Below are 18,354 nucleotides of genomic sequence, written 5' to 3' on the forward strand. Positions count from 1 at the left end.
AGCATCAAGGAATAACTGTCCTTTACAAAGGATGCACATCAACATGACATGTATAACATTCCACATTCAGTAATGACATAACTAGAATGTGTATGATTAAAGGAACAGTACAATAAGTAAGCAACACAACACATCCCCCTTTCTAATAATAAAATAAAAAATAAAAGAACAAAGGAAAACATACATTAAGTGGATCAAAACTTTTCCAATTAAATGCTATAAAAAAACAAGAAAACTACTACCTATTGTTTGTGATATAACCCTTAACTATTGTTTGTGATATAATCTTTAAGCCACAGAGGAACCACCCTCTTCCTTGAGGAATGGCGGAGAAAAGGATCCTCACCAGTAACAACAGAACTTCCTTCCATAAGAGTGACAACCGAATCTTCAGAGATATTGCTTAGAAGACTCTAAATTATCATTCTCAGAAACAACCACACTAGAATTAGGAATATCACTCGAACTAGGACAGCTAACCACCCCAGAACTGTCAATCAAATTATTGTTACCACTAGAATCATCAACATCCAAATCTTCTGGTTTCCAAAGGGTGGTAGAAAAATCAGGTCTAGAAAAACAACTCGGATTACATCTAGCAACCCTACTCAAATTCCAAACTTTCCCATTGCTAAGTTTAACAGAATTCTTTAAAACTTCCATCACTTGAAAGGGTTCCGAAAAAGTAGACTCGCCTTTCTGTACCTTAAAAGGTTTTTTAATTCTAATCCAATCACCAACATTTATCTTGACTTCCTTAGATCCATGTTTCAAATCATGATATTTTTTACTTTTGTCATGGACCTGTACCAACCGTGCCTTAACTAAGTCCTTAGAATAAGGTTCAACTTCACCTGAAAATAACCAAGTAGGGATAGTTTTAGAACGTGGGTTCCTACCTTTCATTAAGACAAAAGGGGAAACACCAGTAGAATCATTAACGGTAATACGGTAATTCCAAACAACTTTCCCAACCTGAGTTGGCCAATCCAGATTATTACTAATAGAAAGCTGAATAGTATTCTTCAACACCCTATTAAAACGTTCTAAGACACCGTTACCACCAGGATTATAAAGAGAAGTTGTCCTATGCCTAATACCAAGTTTACTGAAATATCTTTTCGTTCTTACAGACAAAAACTGAACACCATTATCGGTGAGAATGCAAGAAGGGATTCCCTCTGTAACAAAAGTCTCATCCAGGAAACTTAGAACAGAATCAGTATCTGCCCTCTCTACAACCTTAACAACGGGCCATTTAGAAAACAAATCAATGAGGACAATCAAGTACCGATGAGAACCATCTTGTTCCTGAAGAGGGCCCATAATGTCCACCGCAACACATTCCCAAGTAAAGGCTCATTATCTCACCTGCTTCATTGCTACAGTGTGTTTTTATGTCAATTTGACATGTATTCCATTACACATTGGTGTTTACTGGTTAGACTTGAATATCAAATTCTGGGAGCACCAGAGACAATACATGTACCACACAACTTCGAACTCAACGCTGAGTTTGTGGTCTCATGGAGACTGGACCAAACGCAAGTCAATAGGATATAGACTCCGTCTTCGGCGCCCCGTAAAAAATTTGACCACGAGCACAGCAGAAATGCCAACATGCATCAAGCACTGGGACCCAGATTTCTGCCTCAAAGTGAATCAGGAGACTCCACAAGACATTTGTGTGATCTCTAAGTAGGAACCTAATGTTTTCCACAGAGACTGGATCTGGCCACTGTGCATCAATGCTGAGCAAGGAAAAGAGGTGGGGACAACATATTTACATTTAGGACATTCGCCATGGTGGAGACATCGATAAAAGAAGATGTCATCAGGAAGGAACAAAAGTATAGAAAATGCACATTTAATGTCACTCAAGAACTTGCAACATGACAAGAATATCAAAACTGTCAACTTCCCTTACCTTAATTTTCCAACTGTTTGAGGAGTATGTGAGTTACACTGGTTATCGAATTGATTGGGACAAATCGGTACTCTATATGTGGGAGGGAACGTGGCTCCTGGAAATAAGGAAACAGCAAGGCTTTAAGGCCTGGGATCTTATCGGTATCCCTAAGGTTGGGGACTTGTTAGAAGGCAGCGATGTCATGTTATGTGCCTCTTCAGCAAATGTTTGATTTACATGCCAACAAATTCATACATTACACACAGATATGGCTTGCCTTGTGAGCAGAGGGACTCCCAGGGTACAAGGTGGCTGTTTACAGAAGAGTTGGGTAGTGGTATGGTCTCAAATTACTTATAAGACCCTGAATAGCAACATGCCTGATACCCATACTATGCTGCGAGGAAAGTGGGTGAAAAAAGTGCGATACCTGGAAGATAATGACTGGGAGGTGGCGCGAATGCATCCGAAGGAAGTGGCAATTAAAACTAGGCGCAGTTTAGTCAAATTCAAGATACTACTATGATAGACAGAGACTGCATGCTTTGGAGAGGGCACCGACTCCAAGTTGTGTGAGATGTTAGGGAAAGGATGGCTCCTTTATTCACATGATTTGGAGCAGCCCCTTAATCCAGGTGTACTGGGCAGCGATTTCTTGAGCAACTCCAGGGGCATTGTTGGGACCAGTTCCACTGGACCCTAAATGTATCCTTTTCGGAATCCCCAATGACATGGACTTACCCAGATCTAAGCTTGGCCCTTATAGTGGCAAAGAGAGGTATAGCCCACTACTGGGGTGCACAGTAAAGCCTTATGTTACAGGAGCGGAGGAGAGGCATGGCTATGTATATGGTTGCCGAAAAAGTAACGTGCAGAGGCTGACCCTGGAGACTCCGTAAGATTTGGGGCAGTTGGTTGCAATATCACTCGTGTTTTTCAGTACCGTATGATGAGGATTGTTATTGGAGCCAGATTAGGCTTTAAAGAGGGTTGGATGTGGGATGGTCTGATGTACTGGTGCGTGTAACTAATTGCTTTTGATTCATTCTGCTATTGTAGCAACCAATGTCTGTCTTAGGAGAGAGTGGTGGTGGTGTTTGTGGCTTTCGATATTTCTTTATTGGCGCTGGAACTACACTGCTCTTAAGCTGAAAGAAGCCTCTGTATACTTGAACAGTATGAAACAAAGTTAAAACTATTTTTTTTAAATAGCAAAACTGGGACAATATAACTGGTGATCAAATCTGTTCAAGGTACATTACAGGATCTGGGCAGGAGAGTGTTTAGGATAGAAAAGGTGCAGAGAAAGTTGGAATCCAAGTTTGAATCCCTGAAAGAACATAAGCTTTGAAAATCGGAGTACCATTCTCTTTTATGACAGTAATTATTATTATCTATACTACTATTATAAAGAGAGTACACAAACCTTTGAGCCAGGTAAACTACAAAAGTAATGCACCAATCACTACACCCAATACACCATTTGAAAGGGAAGATGTGGCAGAAGGACATAGGCTATAGATATGTACACCATATACATTAAAAAAGCAAAAAACGCCAAAAGTGGTAAAGTAGTCCCTTGGGGGCGTGGTCGTGGCCGTGGGCATCTCAAACAACAAATTTGGGTGTTTACAGGGCCGTGCCAAGTGCAAATAACAAACATAGGCCAAGCGACTTCACAACACACTAACATATGCACACAGAGCGGAAATGCGCTTTCACTGAATTTAGAATGCACAATATGCAGACATAGAGCGGAAACGCGCTTTCAATGAATTTCTAACAAACATTTGCAAATCCCAACACATACAGCAGAAATGCGCTTTCAATGAATTTAAATTCACACATACAGCGCGGTAACCCCAATATACAAAAACAGCAGAGGTGCACGCTGTAAGAAATATACACACACTTGTTGCAGTTACCCAGACAACATTGACGCCTTTGCATTAAAAAACGGCAGGCCTTCCATCGACGAGGAGTGTCAAATGACGCTACACAGGGGGGAAGGATTAATTGCATACTACACCAATCACAACGCACTAAAGAAAACACACACACGACTTCGGCTTACCAAAAAAAAGTCTTTAACCATTGGCCATTGACCAACGACGTCACACGGGGGTAAACACAAACAAAAAAAGCCGACATTTCTTAACGGAGAAACGCAATAGACTGCGCATTCACAAGACTTTCCACACATCTTGCGGACAAGATCAAACGCTTACAATAAGACATACGAATAACGAAAATAACACAACTGCCCATAATCACTTGAGCACTGCCAGGACTTCACCACACAATTGACAAAACGAAAGGGAAACTTCTTTGAAGGGATACAAAAACGAACACACGGAAAGAGCCTTCGAAAGAAAAAAAAACATTAAACAGGTGACACCACACTTTCCTCACATCTTGCGGACAACATAAAACACGGAAAACAATACATACGAACTAAAAAAATAACACAAGTGGGCCAAATCAGTTGAACAGGGCCAGGACTTGCACAGACAACTCTTCTGCGGGGCGGGCGGGGGGCCTGAAGCAGCCGGACAACGTCGGGACGGGCTGCTAGTATTATATAGTTTTATAGAGTGCATAGCTACCCAACAGTGTTTCCCAGCGCTAAGCATGTGTAGGGAAGACACCCGAACGGTAGAGCAGAAATAGAGCAGAAATAGATTTAGAAAAAAAAGTCAAATCAGTACAAGTTTCCAAAAAGCACTTAAAGACGGTAATGTTCTCATAAAAGCAGGTTGTGCGTTCCACAATTTAGGACCCAGATAAGAGAAAGATCGACCACCCAGTTGGATCCTCCAGATTCTGGGCACTACATAGAAATTACTATTGCTTGATCAGCGAGAATGACTGGAAAGTGTGTCACCAACATTGTAAGATACTGTGGACTTGAGCTTGACATAGCTTTGTGCAGAAAACTGGATACGCTTTTCCACTGGAAGCCAGTGGAGGTTTCGAGAAAGATTAGATGTGGATGAATTTCTGGGGATATGGATTAATAATCTAGCTAATAATCAGGCAGCTGCATGCTGCGCAATCTGCTGACATTTGAGTGAGGTCTTGGAGGCCCGAGATAAAGAATGTTACCATAGTCCAATCTAGACAGAACGAAAGACTGTATTACTGTTCGTTGGGCAGGAACAGGCAGTAACCTAAAGTATTTTCCTAAGCCACCATAAAACACCAAAACAGGTGATGGCTACCTTCAAATTTTGATGATTCAGCAAGAGCTTGTTATCAAGCCAAAACCCTATGTTTTTGCAACACAGAATCAGGGACTGGAGAAGTACCGAACTCCACCCAATGAATTGTGCTCCAGTTAAGAATATTTATTAAAATCTTATGATGGTACCACCATTGAAGTCTTGTGCTTTTCTAAACTTAAAGTGTACTTGCCAGTGTAACCAATTCATGCCATGCTGTGCTTATCCAATTTGCAAACTGCCCTTAAGACCCTTATTGTGGCGCTGTATGTGTGAAAATGCACTATCTTTTCACTTTTTAAAGTAAAATTTTGGAGTGCCATTTGGCGCCGCAGACACGCGCGGTTTGGTTCCTGGCACACATAACCATGCTTCTATGGCAGAGACCCTCCACTGCCGCACACAGAGAAAAAAAATTAGAGGGAACATTGCCGAACACACACGATTAGTGAGGAGATCCCCAAAAATTAGGGTTATTGCCCAATAACAAAACTTTTGTCATGTCTCCATTTACTTAAAGGGAGTTGTTGCTCATCCAGGCATCCACCTTCAAAAGACATATGTTGAGGATGTGGGAGTTGCGATCCTCCTTAGGTGAAAGGGATAAAATAAACTGGGTATCATCTGCATAAACAAAATAGAGAGACCACAACTTTCCAAAATGTCTGCACAGGGGCGTACATAAATGTTAAATAGCATAGGGCTAAGAGCCGACCCCTGGGGCACACTCTAAGGTTGATGATGGGTGCTGGAAGTATGGTTTGTGTCAAAAATTAGAAAAGTCTGATCTTGTAAAACTGAATCTAGCAGGCCAATACCAAGTCTCGAACACTCACAGTCTTTTTAGAAGTAGCTGGTGCAATACAGTGTCAAATGCGACAATCAGATCAAATGAAATGAATGCTTCTGTGCTACCTTGTTATGTTGTGATTATTCTTTGTGTGTAGCTTTAAGGCTCGTGTTGGAGCGAGCCTCTAGAATGTTTGCTCATACTTCAACAGTGTTCTCTTATGTGAGTCAGTTACTATCTGGCTGCCTTGCTGTGAGATGTGTTCCTGGCTCCGCCTGTGCTTCTATGTTTATTCTGCAATAAACAACCTTGAAGGATTACTGCTTCGTCTTTCACTTTAACAATTGGCGATGACGAGGGATCAATCCGGATCTTTAATTTCATGGTATTTAAAAAAAAAAAAAAGACATATTTGTTACTTAAATTTGACGATTTATTACTTTTCTGGACTTCTCCTTGATGTGGACCGCTATTCCGCCATTCCTACCACAACCGTTAAGGAACTCTATTAATTTTGTCACGGTAGGCAAAAATCGTTACAACTCACGATCTTGTTGACGCCGCCTGCCTGCATTTTTCGATCTCCTTACAAGGTTCTAGTCGCGATCTTGGCTTTGCAACGACCTCTTGCCTACGCGACTCTTCTCTGCATCGTCACTCAATAACATTTGCGGGATGACGGAGGCGCGCAAGGTCACGCTGCGTGACCCTGCGTAGCGGCCATTTTGTGGGAATTCCGGCTGTCGGCTTCTATGGTCAATTTCACACGCCGTTTCACCACAGAGACTACACGAAGCAAGGTTTAATTATTTACACGCAGGATTTTGAATCGATTGACATTTCACAAGGAGCACAGGTGAGACAGTCGGGACACTCATTTATTTATTTATTTTTTTGTATATTATTGGGCATTAGTTGTACATTTGAATTGTTACTTTTTATGGATACTGGGGAACAACCTCCGGATACGGCGATGGCCCAACAAAGCTTTGTAATCAGCCCCCCACAACCTTTTTGGGCTACAGGTTCTCAACCTGACATGAAGTGGGTGGAATGGAAAGAATATTTCAATGACTATATTTGCGCCATTGATGAAAATGGAAAGATGAAACCTGAACAAAAGAAAAGGATACTGTTACATTCTTTGGGACCTAAAGGTTTAAAAACTTTCTCACAAACGCGAAAAGTAATAAATGCTGACCTAAGTGAATTTGATAACGCCATTGCAGATATGGATAGGTACTTTGCACCTAAGGTATGCATAGGTGTGGTGAGGCACAAATTTTTTCAAAGGAAACAGAAGAAGGAAGAGTTGGTTGATGAATGGTTTGATGACTTAAAAAAACTTGCTATTGACTGTAAGTTTGGAAACTTGCACGAAGACCTCATTCGAGACCAATTGGTTATGCACAATGACAACTCACCAATTCAGGATCGTCTTTGGGTGAATGGTGACGCACCTTTAGATGATGTACTTGCTATAACGAGGAAGTCGGAAATGTCAGGGAGATGTGCTACTGTTGTCAAGGACACGGTAAAGGAATCGGATAAAGTGTCGTCTGCCGTTTTCAAGATTCAAGGAACAACAAAGAATCAGACCAAACAATTTCAGAACAAGAACTTTAATCAACCTTTCAGGAATCAAGCAAGAGACAATAGATCGGAGGATAGAAGAGGTTATCGTTGCGGTAGCAAAGAACATATGGCTTACTGCAAGTCGTGCCCTGCCTTACGGAAAAAGAGTAGTGTGTGTGGTCTAATAGGCCATTTCAGCAAAATGTGTCGCAAGCGCAGTGATGTCAAATGTATCTGGAATGAAGATGTGAGTGCTAGTGAAAGTGGTGAAGATGAGGATGGTTGCGTTAAAAATGTAAGGGGTAACTATATGTTAAACATCACTGATGAAGCAATGGAAGGTAAACCAATTTGCGAAGTGTCTTTAGGTGGCATTAAGGTGAATGTGTATGCTGATTCTGGATCGCCATACACGATCGTTAATGAGGAGGTATGGAGGAAGAAATTTACACATAAAATAGGGGACAAGTTGAATCCCTCAGATGTTAATCCTGTGAGTTACACAGGAGAAAGAATAGGGTTGTTAGGCTTCAGATGGCTCACTTTCCTCTTTAAAGGTAGAGTAACTAGAGGTAAATTGTACATAGCCAAAACGGGACCATCTGTCCTGGGCTGGTTTGACCAAAAAAATCTCCACATCATCTTAGACCCAAACAGCAAGGAGAAAGTGTTGGTCTTAGATGAGTGTAGCAAAATAGAAGACGCATTAAAAAGTAGATTCACCAATGTTGTGAGTGGACACTTAGGCGAGTTGAAAGGTTTTGAGCATAGAATCATGCTCAAGGGTGATGCACAACCCAAAGTGCACAAGGTCAGACCTATTCCCCTGTTAATAAGGGACGAGGTTAAGAAAGAAATTCATGGTCTTTTGGCTAAAGGTGTTATTGAAGAGGTAGATTCCTCGGAGTGGATTAGTCCAGTAGTTGTAGCAAAGAAATCCAATGGCAAAATTCGTTTGTGTATTGATTTACGCCATCTTAACAAAAATATTGTAATTGAACAGTTTCCATTACCAAAAATTAACAAGATGGTTTTCTTCCTTAAGAGGGGCAACTTGGTTCTCTACGATAGACCTTTCTGCTGCTTACCACCAAGTAGTTTTGGAACCAGAGTCGAGGCATTTAACGGCCTTCATCACGCCGTTTGGTTGTTTCCAATTTATAAGAATGCCATTTGGCCTTGCATCGGCCGCAGCTGTGTTTCAGCGTTTAATGCACAAATTGTTTGGTGATATGGATGGCATTTGTTTTTTTCAGGATGATGTTTTCATTGCAGGTACCGACAAAGAAGATCATGATGCTAAACTCTGGAAGGTTTTTGACACACTTAACTCAGCAGGTTTAACTGTGGAATTATCCAAATGTAAATTTGGTGAGAGAAGCGTCTCTTATCTTGGCCATATCATCAGCGAGGAGGGTGTCAGGCCGAAGACGTCGCTGATAGAAAGCATTGTTGCTTCGCCTGCACCTGAATCTAAAGAAGAAATCAAATCCTTTTTGGGAATGGCAGAATACTGCGCTAAGTTCATTAAAAACTTCGCTTCTAAGGTGTATAATATCAGGTCCTTGTTAAAGAAAAATGTAAAGTTTGAATGGACTAAGGAATGTGAAAGAGTTTGCCGAGATTAAGTGGGAACTGCAGAAAGTAAACGCCTTATCTAGTTTTGATCCTTATTTAGATTGTCTTTTGACAACTGATGCAAGCGATAAAGGTTTAGGCGCCGTTTTATCGCAAGTTGGAGAAAATGGAAAAGAAAGGATTATTTTGTTTGCGTCCAGAGCCTTGCCACCAGCAGAAAGCAGATACCCTATCATAGAAAGGGAAGCTTTAGCCTGTGCATGGGCATTAGAGCATTTTCGTGCATTTGTATGGGGTAAGATGGTAAACATCAGGACAGATCATAGACCGTTAGTCCACATCTTATCTACTGATGGCACTGCAACTGCTTCTGCTAGGTTGGCAAGGATTTCCATGCGTATGAAAGAATACATATACAGCATCACTTATGTACCGGGGAAAGACAATGTGGTAGCTGATTGTTTATCGAGATTACCTTCTCCTCTAGAGGAGTGTGTTGATGATCCGTGGGGGAACTTCACTGTGGCGTTTGTACATGACTCCGGGGTTCCAGCCATCAGCAGGGATGATTGGTTAAAGGAGCATGGTTTGGACAAGGATTTGGTGGAAGTTTCAAAGTTTATTTGTCAAGGATGGCCTAAAGAAAAATTTATGTCAGGCAGTTTGAAATCGTTTTGGGAAATACGATCAGAGTTATCGTTGGAAAGAGGTTTTGATGAGGGGTGACAGGATTGTCCCACCTGCTGGATTAAGGAAAATAATTTTGCAGATGTGCCATGAGGGACATTTCGGCATTGTAAGAACGAAATTAGCGGTCAAGAATTTGTTTTGGTGGCCGAAAGTTGATAAAGAGGTAGAAATTTTTGTAAGGGGTTGTTCAGTTTGTAGTTCAGCAGATAAGTCTTTAACCACATGGCTGCTAGGCGTTCCCCCCCCCCCCCCCGTGTGCTGGAAAATGCCATTTTAGTGGCACCATGACGAGCTCAGCTCGTCATCAGCACACGACACCCGTGGGTGATGACGAGCTGAGCTCGTCATCAGCATCGAAAGGGTTAAGGACTTTGAGACCAACCATGAGTGAGGGACTCATTCCTACTCTTCCTTGGGAGACTATTGCAATGGACATTTTTGGTCCAATTGGGGATGCGAAGGAATATGGATTGGTGGCTATTGATCTTTTTACCAAATGGCCTATAGTTAAATTCGTAGGAAAAGTGGACACCCAAGCTGTTTTAAAGTTTTTGGATAAAATGTTTGTAGTGGAAGGGTTACCAGTGAACATCCTAACGGATAATGGAGTACAGTTTTTATCCAAAGATGCCAAAGAGTATTTTGTAAAATGTGGCATCACACATAAAACCACCTCTTTGTACAATCCTAGTGGGAATGGAACGGTAGAACGCTTTAATAGGGTTATTAAAGGCATTTTGCAAGCGGCTAACAACAAGAAGTTGGATTGGAAATTGGAAGTACAGAAGGCTGTTTGGTCCTATAAAGTCACTGTGAACAATTGTACTGGTGTGTACCCTTTTGTAATGATGAGATGTAGGTTACCCAGATGTAAGTTCAATCCAGGTTGGGTTTTTAAAGACAGTGTTCAGGAATGGTCCCCTGAGGAGGTGAAAAAAAATCTTGAATTGGTTCATGGCAAAAGCAAGGTATACTATGATAAACGTCATGGTGCTAAATACACTGTAGTGAAAGCTGGAGATTGGGTAGGAGTTAGGAAACCTTATAAAGTTGTGAAAGGTGAGAATAAATTTGATTCGCCTAAAATGGTTGTTGATGTTCTCAGGAACACTGTTAGTCTAAGTGATGGTAAAGTTTGGAATTTAAAGGATGTGGCTTTTGACATTTGTCAAGATCATGATGTGGAGTCTTTTGGGAGGAAAGGTTCAGGTGATTTTGATTGGGTTGAAGATTATTTTGAGAATACTGAGTTGCAGTCTCAGTTAGCGCCTGACGTGTCGCTTCCTCAATTAAGGGAGGGGGAAGTGGTGGTTAGTGATCCTATCTGTCAGGCTCAAGGTGAGTTTTTACCTAGCCACGGTGTTGTTGATTATAAGGGCGGAAATGTGACTTCTTGCCCCGCTCTTACTGATGCTAATTCTGTTGCCGGTTTACCTGTCGCAGGTAGTTGAAAGAGGTCAAGGGTTTTGCCTGGTTGTCTAAAAGATTATGTTAGGTAGGCTATCTTTTATTTTTTTTATTGTCTTATCTTCCCCGCTTTTCCTTTTCCTCTACCCTTTTATCTTTATTCCTTCTGTTCTTTGTAAGGGGGGGGGGGTGTGTTATGTTGTGATTATTCTTTGTGTGTAGCTTTAAGGCTCGTGTTGGAGCGAGCCTCTAGAATGTTTGCTCATACTTCAACAGTGTTCTCTTATTTGAGTCAGTTACTAACTGGCTGCCTTGCTGTGAGATGTGTTCCTGGCTCCGCCTGTGCTTCTATGTTTATTCTGCAATAAACAACCTTGAAGGATTACTGCTTCGTCTTTCACTTTAACATACCTCTTTTAAGATAGAATCTGAGCTGTTCTGTGACTCTGTACTGTGACCAGCCCTAAAACCAGAATGAGAAGGGTGAAGAAGAATATTCATTTCAACAATCAACAAAATGTGTTGATTCGTGTGTTTCTACAGGATTTTTGAAAATAATGGTAAAAGCAAAATTGGTCAATAGTTAGACCAATTAAAGAGATCGAGATTAGGCTTCTTAATTAGGAGTAGAATCATAACATGTTACTACGCTTTAGGGTCTCTGCTTTCCAACAGTAAAATATAGATAAGAGAAATCACCATTTGCAGATAGTTGTGGCATAACTTACTAAAATAGGAGGGCAGCGGAGGGTATCGAGGCAAATCAGACTACTTATTGATTTCAAAAAGGTTAAAAAAAAAAGCATGTGCATTGATGGGCAAAAATTTACCCAAAGAGCAGTCCCATCTGGATCCTCTTTGAACTCCATTACCAACTTCCATTTTAATACAGGCGGCCGCGGTGCAAGTAGTGCTATTTTCTGATTGTAGCTAGTGGCAGGAAGTCCGAAACAAAAGATAAAAGATTCTGAATTTCCACCACTTTTTTGCAAAAGACACCAGCCAGTTCCTTGCATTGCAACTGTGAAAGATATGGGGAAGGAGAGATCCTCCCATGGTCTGATAGATCCATGACCACTTGAAATAGAATATTTGGACAGCTCTATGCCATAGTAATTTTATCAGAATAAAAAGTAGCTCGGGTGGAGAGGCAGGCCTTGTAATATTCTTCAGGGCCAGGCTATATTTCCATTTATCTTCCGCACAGTAAGATTTGGGCCAAATCTTTTCAAGGTGCTTTTAATGCTTTTTGACCCAACAAAGAGTATAATTAAATCTGGGGGGCAGAGGGAAGAGATGTAAGATGAGTAATAGTTTGTAAGGAAGAACAGAGTCAAGAGAGGTCCGAATCCAATTATCAATCGCACAGAAGTCAGAATCAACTGACTCAAAGCTCAAAGCAGGTTTTGTATCCTGTAGTGTAGTATTAAAAGTAGAGAAATTATGTTTTGATCAATTTCTAGAATGGGTAGCTGACTACGAGACTGCACTGTAACTGTGGAAGAAATCGAGATGGAAAACAGTGCGGCAAAATGATCCAAACAAAAATAGAGGAATCAGACAATCCAGCCACAAACCCTTGAGGTTATAAAAGAGGTGATCAAGCAAATGTCCAGCTTTATGCGTGGGGACATTATTCATTAAAATTATATCTGAGCCTCGAAAATCCTCTACCACTGAGGTGGAGATGCTTCTAGTTGGGTCATTAAAATAAATGTTGAACTCACCTAGAACGTTAACATTAGCGCATTGGAGTATATAGGGAGAAAGTGCTTCTGATAACTGAGGACTCCAACTGCCAACAGGTCGTGGTGGGTGAGTGACTAAAGCCCCAGCATTTCAAAATTGTTGAGAGGCAGAAGGTGGAAAATAAAGACTCACAGTTTGGGATACAAAGATCAAGCATTCTGCGCGGATATTACATTTAAAAAACATTTGACATTCCAATGCGCTTCTTGTCCACGCAATCTAATCCAATCAAGTGATAATTACTAGGAAGAGCAACAGTAACGACTGGAGCTAAGGCTTCATAAAGCCAGGTTTCTGTTAGAAAAACAGCATCCGGCAGGCTAGTTAGTAGAAAGCTAAATAAATCTCACTGGTGATTAGCCCGAGAGTGGCAATTATTATTGAAAAAACGGTAGAAGGTGGGTTTGGGGTTCAATAATTCTAGAGCCCTCACAGTGGAAACATCAGAAGGAAGAGCATCAGTCTTATTACATGTTCCTGAACTAGCAAATTGAGGAGAAAAATGAAAATCAAAATGACTACACGCTGTGATACCAGTAATCAAGTTCATGGATAAATGACATACGTCTGAGGTAGCACAAAAGAGGGCTGTGAGATGACAGGCATCGCAGAATATCTTAATTTAATCGAGTTAAAAGAGCCAGAGTTCCCGGGCCCCGGACCCGTTTGGCCAAGGATGAGCACAGACAGTCTTGCCTCTGGTGCACCAGCAGCGCTCCTGCTGCACGTGTCCGCACTATGGCCATGGCTAGATAAGGCCTGGGCTGTAATGAGGGAGGAAAAGCCAGGACATCTACAATGCTAATCACTCCCAGAGGAAGGGCCTCCCAAAATGTCCGCTCTGCGTTGCCCCATAAATAAAGGTAAAAACGTTTTAAAGGGTGTAACTGTCCGAACTACACAATTTGACGCTCACTTTCCTCAAACAGATTCAAAAGTGTCCCAGAACAAGATTTCCTCATACACTCACTACAGCAGTGATGGAAGAAAAGATCAGTGAGAAACAGAATCAAAGTGACCAAGATAGTGTATTTAGCACCTGTTGGCTGCCTATGAAAAGCCTTAAATCCGCAGAGACTGATGGGGGTACAGCGCTGGTGACATTGAGATCCACTGACATGAGGACTGCACGTTGCAAGTACCTTGGTGAAGGAAAGTGGTAAAATAGAAGCAGAAGCCCCTCCTTTTTGCCTACCACCGGAACCCTAGACAGTAGGGAGAAAAAAAGAGCTACTGTATGCTACAAATTGCAGGATCGCTCCAATACCCTGCCGGGTTGAACATTTATTATCAGGATATTTCATAGCCCTTTAACATGAAAGAAGAACGTCAGTTTACCTGAAGGAAATAAACGCGTGTAAAGATTGATAAGATTATTTAAGCACTTAAAGGAGGTTACACAGAGCACCCGGTGAGATGCTTCGAACTTTGCTTGGCTTGTGCTGGATGTCGTCCTAGGGGATACAGTTTGGTGGAGGGGGGAGGATTGGCTGAAGGGATTTTGATATGGGGTGGGATTTTTCTGGTTACCGGTTATTTCTCCTCTTTCTACCCTTCCCTATTCTGATGTCTACTCATGGATGCCAGACATTAGCATTGCTCTTTAATATTATAAGACTGAAATTGTGAAACATTTTACAAGTCCTAATCTTCATAAGGTTTCTTGCAGTGTACCTGACATTAGTTTAGCTTTTCGAAATTTGATGTGACGTACATTTCTGTTAAAAAACAGGTTTGGTTCAATTAAATAACTGAAACCGGAAAAAAACGATTATTTCTTTTTTGACAAGATCTTCCTTTTGCTACCTGTTCTCAATGGAGCAAACACAATGTGATTTCAGAATTATCTGGTAATGATAAAATGCACTCCTTTTCTTTCTTCTTCTGGTTCCTGTTAAAAACATAAGGTAGAGTAGAATAAAGCAAAAGTGATCCCATACCTCTATTTGATGATTCTCCAACTCCTCTCCGATGTCAGACAGAAAGTCCGGAATGATGTCCAAAAGGCAGGCAGCCAGAAAAACTCCTCCAGCAACACAGCTGATAAAACTGAGACACATTCGATGACGTTCTGCTCCAAAGAAATGACAAAACAATGTTGGTCGTAGAAAAGATAAGACTGCAGGAGCTCATACTGACGAATGCCACACCATCAGAGAACTGACAAGAGGCAGAAAATGTTCTGGCATTGGTGGAAAACTGGTCATGCCTATGAATTCAGATAATATAACTTTATAACCCAGTTCATCTCAAATTTGAGCCACACTCCACATTCATTCCAATGCTCAGATGTTGTTACAAACACAAAAGGAGCTACTAGTTTTAGTGTCATTTTTTGAGCGGTAAACAGGACAGACACTGCGTGAAGTGAATGCAGAGGTCCACCAGTAACTATTAAAATATAAAGATGGTCTATTCATAAAAATAAATGCTAGATTTACTTGTTCTAGCAATGACAATACATAGCTGCTGTTTCATTTGATGAATCAGAGTTCTAAGACAGCACACTAATACATTTACGTAGAAAAGAACGTTAATGGAATTTGTATAACAAAACCACAGATGCACGGTGTACTTTATGGAGCGTGAATTATATGCCAGGGTGGCACATGGCAGAGGTGAGTGAATGAGAAAGCGTGGAGAAGTGTGGCTCAGGGGTTAGAGGCGGCAGACCCGGAAGCTGAGATCGGCCCTGGACCAGGGTTCAATTCCCCGCCTTGGCAGGTCTTGGGCTAAAAATTCCACGGACTCGATAATTCTCGCTCCGGTGCCTTCTCAACTCACGGGTTCACACTCTGTGACTCTGGGCAATAGCTTGCTTAATCTCCACAACGGCCCCTCGTGGTGGGATGCCTGGCTTTCACCTTGTGGATACCCTGCCGGGGTTATCTCACAGGGGAATACCAGGACAGGTTCCCTAAGCAAGCGCCGGGAAACCCACTGCGGGTAGCTGTGCGCTATATAAGCTCAAATACATTTACATTTACCCTGAATTGGGTGACGTCCCCTAGTCACAGCCGAGTCCCAAACATGTGGGTTGTAAAGTTTAAGTTATAATTTCACAATATGAGTTCAAAAGTGTTCGTGTTTTCAGATTTCTTTATTCTTTCATCTGATTTTATGTTCAAATCCTCAGATTAATCCAACAAAAATCAACGGTAACATCCAATATATATCCAATGTCATATTGTCCAATGCATTTCGGCTTGGTTAGCCTTCATCGGGGACAGGATTTCTGAAAATTCAAACAATTATGATCATATATGAGGAATACTCAGAGAATATGCAAACAGTTATTAACGTAGCGGTAAAAATACTCTCTCATAGTAAATTAAGCAACGGGTAAAGAAAAGCGAATGAAGTGACGGAGCGAACATAAGAAAGATAATCAAGTGTAGCCCAATGTCAAAATAAAATTATCGGAATCATCTAGAAGTGAAGTGAAAATGAAAATAAAGAATCGGTTCTATATGTGCCGGTTCGGTAGGACAGACCACCAAAGTGAAATTCAAGGTTCAAAAGAATGTTAAACGCGGTTGTGATGTGATAACATCGCCGGTGCTGCTAGTTCAAGACCTCATATGAGTGATAACTAAGAGCGTGTCGGTAAAACACAAGCCCATTCACCAAAGGTAACCACAAGTGATATCTACTTACATTTGAAGAACTCGTGCCGGGCGTTCATTACCGCCGGTTTGGAAAGCTGTTAGCTACTGGTGAAGCGTGCACGTATTCTATAAATGCCGTGAAGTTAGTGAAAATAAAAGTAGGACTAAGGTAAAAAGAAATCAGTGGGCGCCATCTTAAAGAAGTGTAAAGTGAGCTGATAGAATGAAGTGCAAACGAAAAGTCAAACAGATTATAAAGACATCAATCAGGGCAATGAAAGAGGAAGCCTACATATCAATCTGAATTAACTGTGTCATGACATAAATTAAAGGTAACAACTGAATTCTGTACGTTCATTCATCCCCATTGGTTTCAAAGTTTCCAATTTAAAAATCCAGAAGTTCTCTTGTTTCAATAAGTTCTTGTTATTGTCCACCCCTTTTCTCTTAGCCACAATTTCAAGAATGGTAAACCTCAATTGGCTGACATTGTGGGAAGCTTCACAAAAATGTGCTGCTACTGCGGATTTCGTTTGTTTGTTACGAATGTTCGATTTATGTTCGTTCAACCTGATTTTCATTTTTCTCTCTGTTTTACCAACGTAACCATGTCCACAGGGACATTTCAGCAAATAGATAACATTCATTGAATCACAAGTGGCTGACACACGTAATCTGATATTATATCCCTTACTTGGGTGAGTAATGATGTTTCCTTTTATGATATTATTGCAGTGACTGCAATTGTGACAAGGTAATGTTCCATGAAAAGTTTCAGTCATTTCAATCTTCTTAGGTTTAATCAGGTTTCCCAAATTCTGGGCTCTTTGGTAGGCGAACAAAGGTGGTTCACAAAAAATGTTGTTGAATTCAGTTTCTTGAGATAGAATTATCCAATTCCTTTTTATGATGTTTTTAAATGCTCTGCTTTTGGTGGAATATTTTGATACTATCACCATTCTGGTGAGTGAAGCTCATCAGTATTCTACCCTACTGGCCTTCACCATTCACAGAATTTACCCAGGACTCTCATGATGGTACAGGGCAGGATGACTGGGGTTTTGCCTGCATCTTTTCTAATAATGATTATTCATAGAAATGTTCATTTAACTTATGGTGTTGTAGGGGGTAATGAGCCATATTATTTTGTGTACCTCTTGGAACATATGGCTGCTTACGTCAATAAATTAACTATCTGTATTCCTTAACATTGTATGTAATCAACAAATGCCAGCTGTCAGTTTACAGAAATAGTAATGCAAAGTAGTTCATCATAGGGCTTTACCTTCGACAGGTGCTTACTTTTCAGGTTGTAGCAGACCACTTCAGCATTCATTTTCCCTGTCTCCTGCAGCGTCTGGTTCGTTTTCCCTAGAATCTCCTATATTTTTCGTAGTTTATCCGTGTAACTTCTTTGAACGGCGAGGACACTAGGCCAGGTCTTACCTCCAGCTATCAATACCATGCCCTCTGTGAGAATGCTGGTTCATTATTAGCAGAAAGCCAAAGAAATGCCTCAGGTGGCGCCATGCAAATGAGAGAAACCTTTTTCTCAGCGCACTTTTCCACGCGCCTACATGGTATTACAGATATAAGCGCAGAGGCAAAGGCCACCCCTTGAAAGGGGATAAAAGAAGGTACCATGGATGACCCAGACATTCCTCTCCAGGCAGGAGCTGGACACAACAGGCATTGTTGCCATTGCATTATGAAAAGTGGAACAGCTACCTTAGTCAGCTGGTCCACTTTCTTCACTTATGTGCTGCCTCCATAGCAGGTGTGAGGTCACGGCTGTCCCGCGGCGAGGGGCAGCCTTTATCTGTGCAC

At 41.2% G+C, this 18,354-nt stretch overlaps 1 protein-coding gene across 1 annotated transcript in view; it reads right to left on the reverse strand.

The window, feature by feature from the left end:
* LOC147733602 (zinc transporter ZIP1-like) overlaps positions 1–18,354 on the reverse strand; it is a 106,251-nt gene that overhangs the window by 63,409 nt on the left and 24,488 nt on the right. The window contains exon 2 of the mRNA XM_086958995.1: positions 14,860–14,990. Coding sequence (XP_086815121.1) covers positions 14,860–14,990 — 131 coding nt within the window. The remainder of the gene's footprint in view (positions 1–14,859; positions 14,991–18,354) is intronic.

Source organism: Lissotriton vulgaris, chromosome 2_1 (genome assembly GCF_964263255.1).
Source record: "Lissotriton vulgaris chromosome 2_1, aLisVul1.2, whole genome shotgun sequence".
NCBI classification, from domain to species: Eukaryota; Metazoa; Chordata; class Amphibia; order Caudata; family Salamandridae; genus Lissotriton; species Lissotriton vulgaris.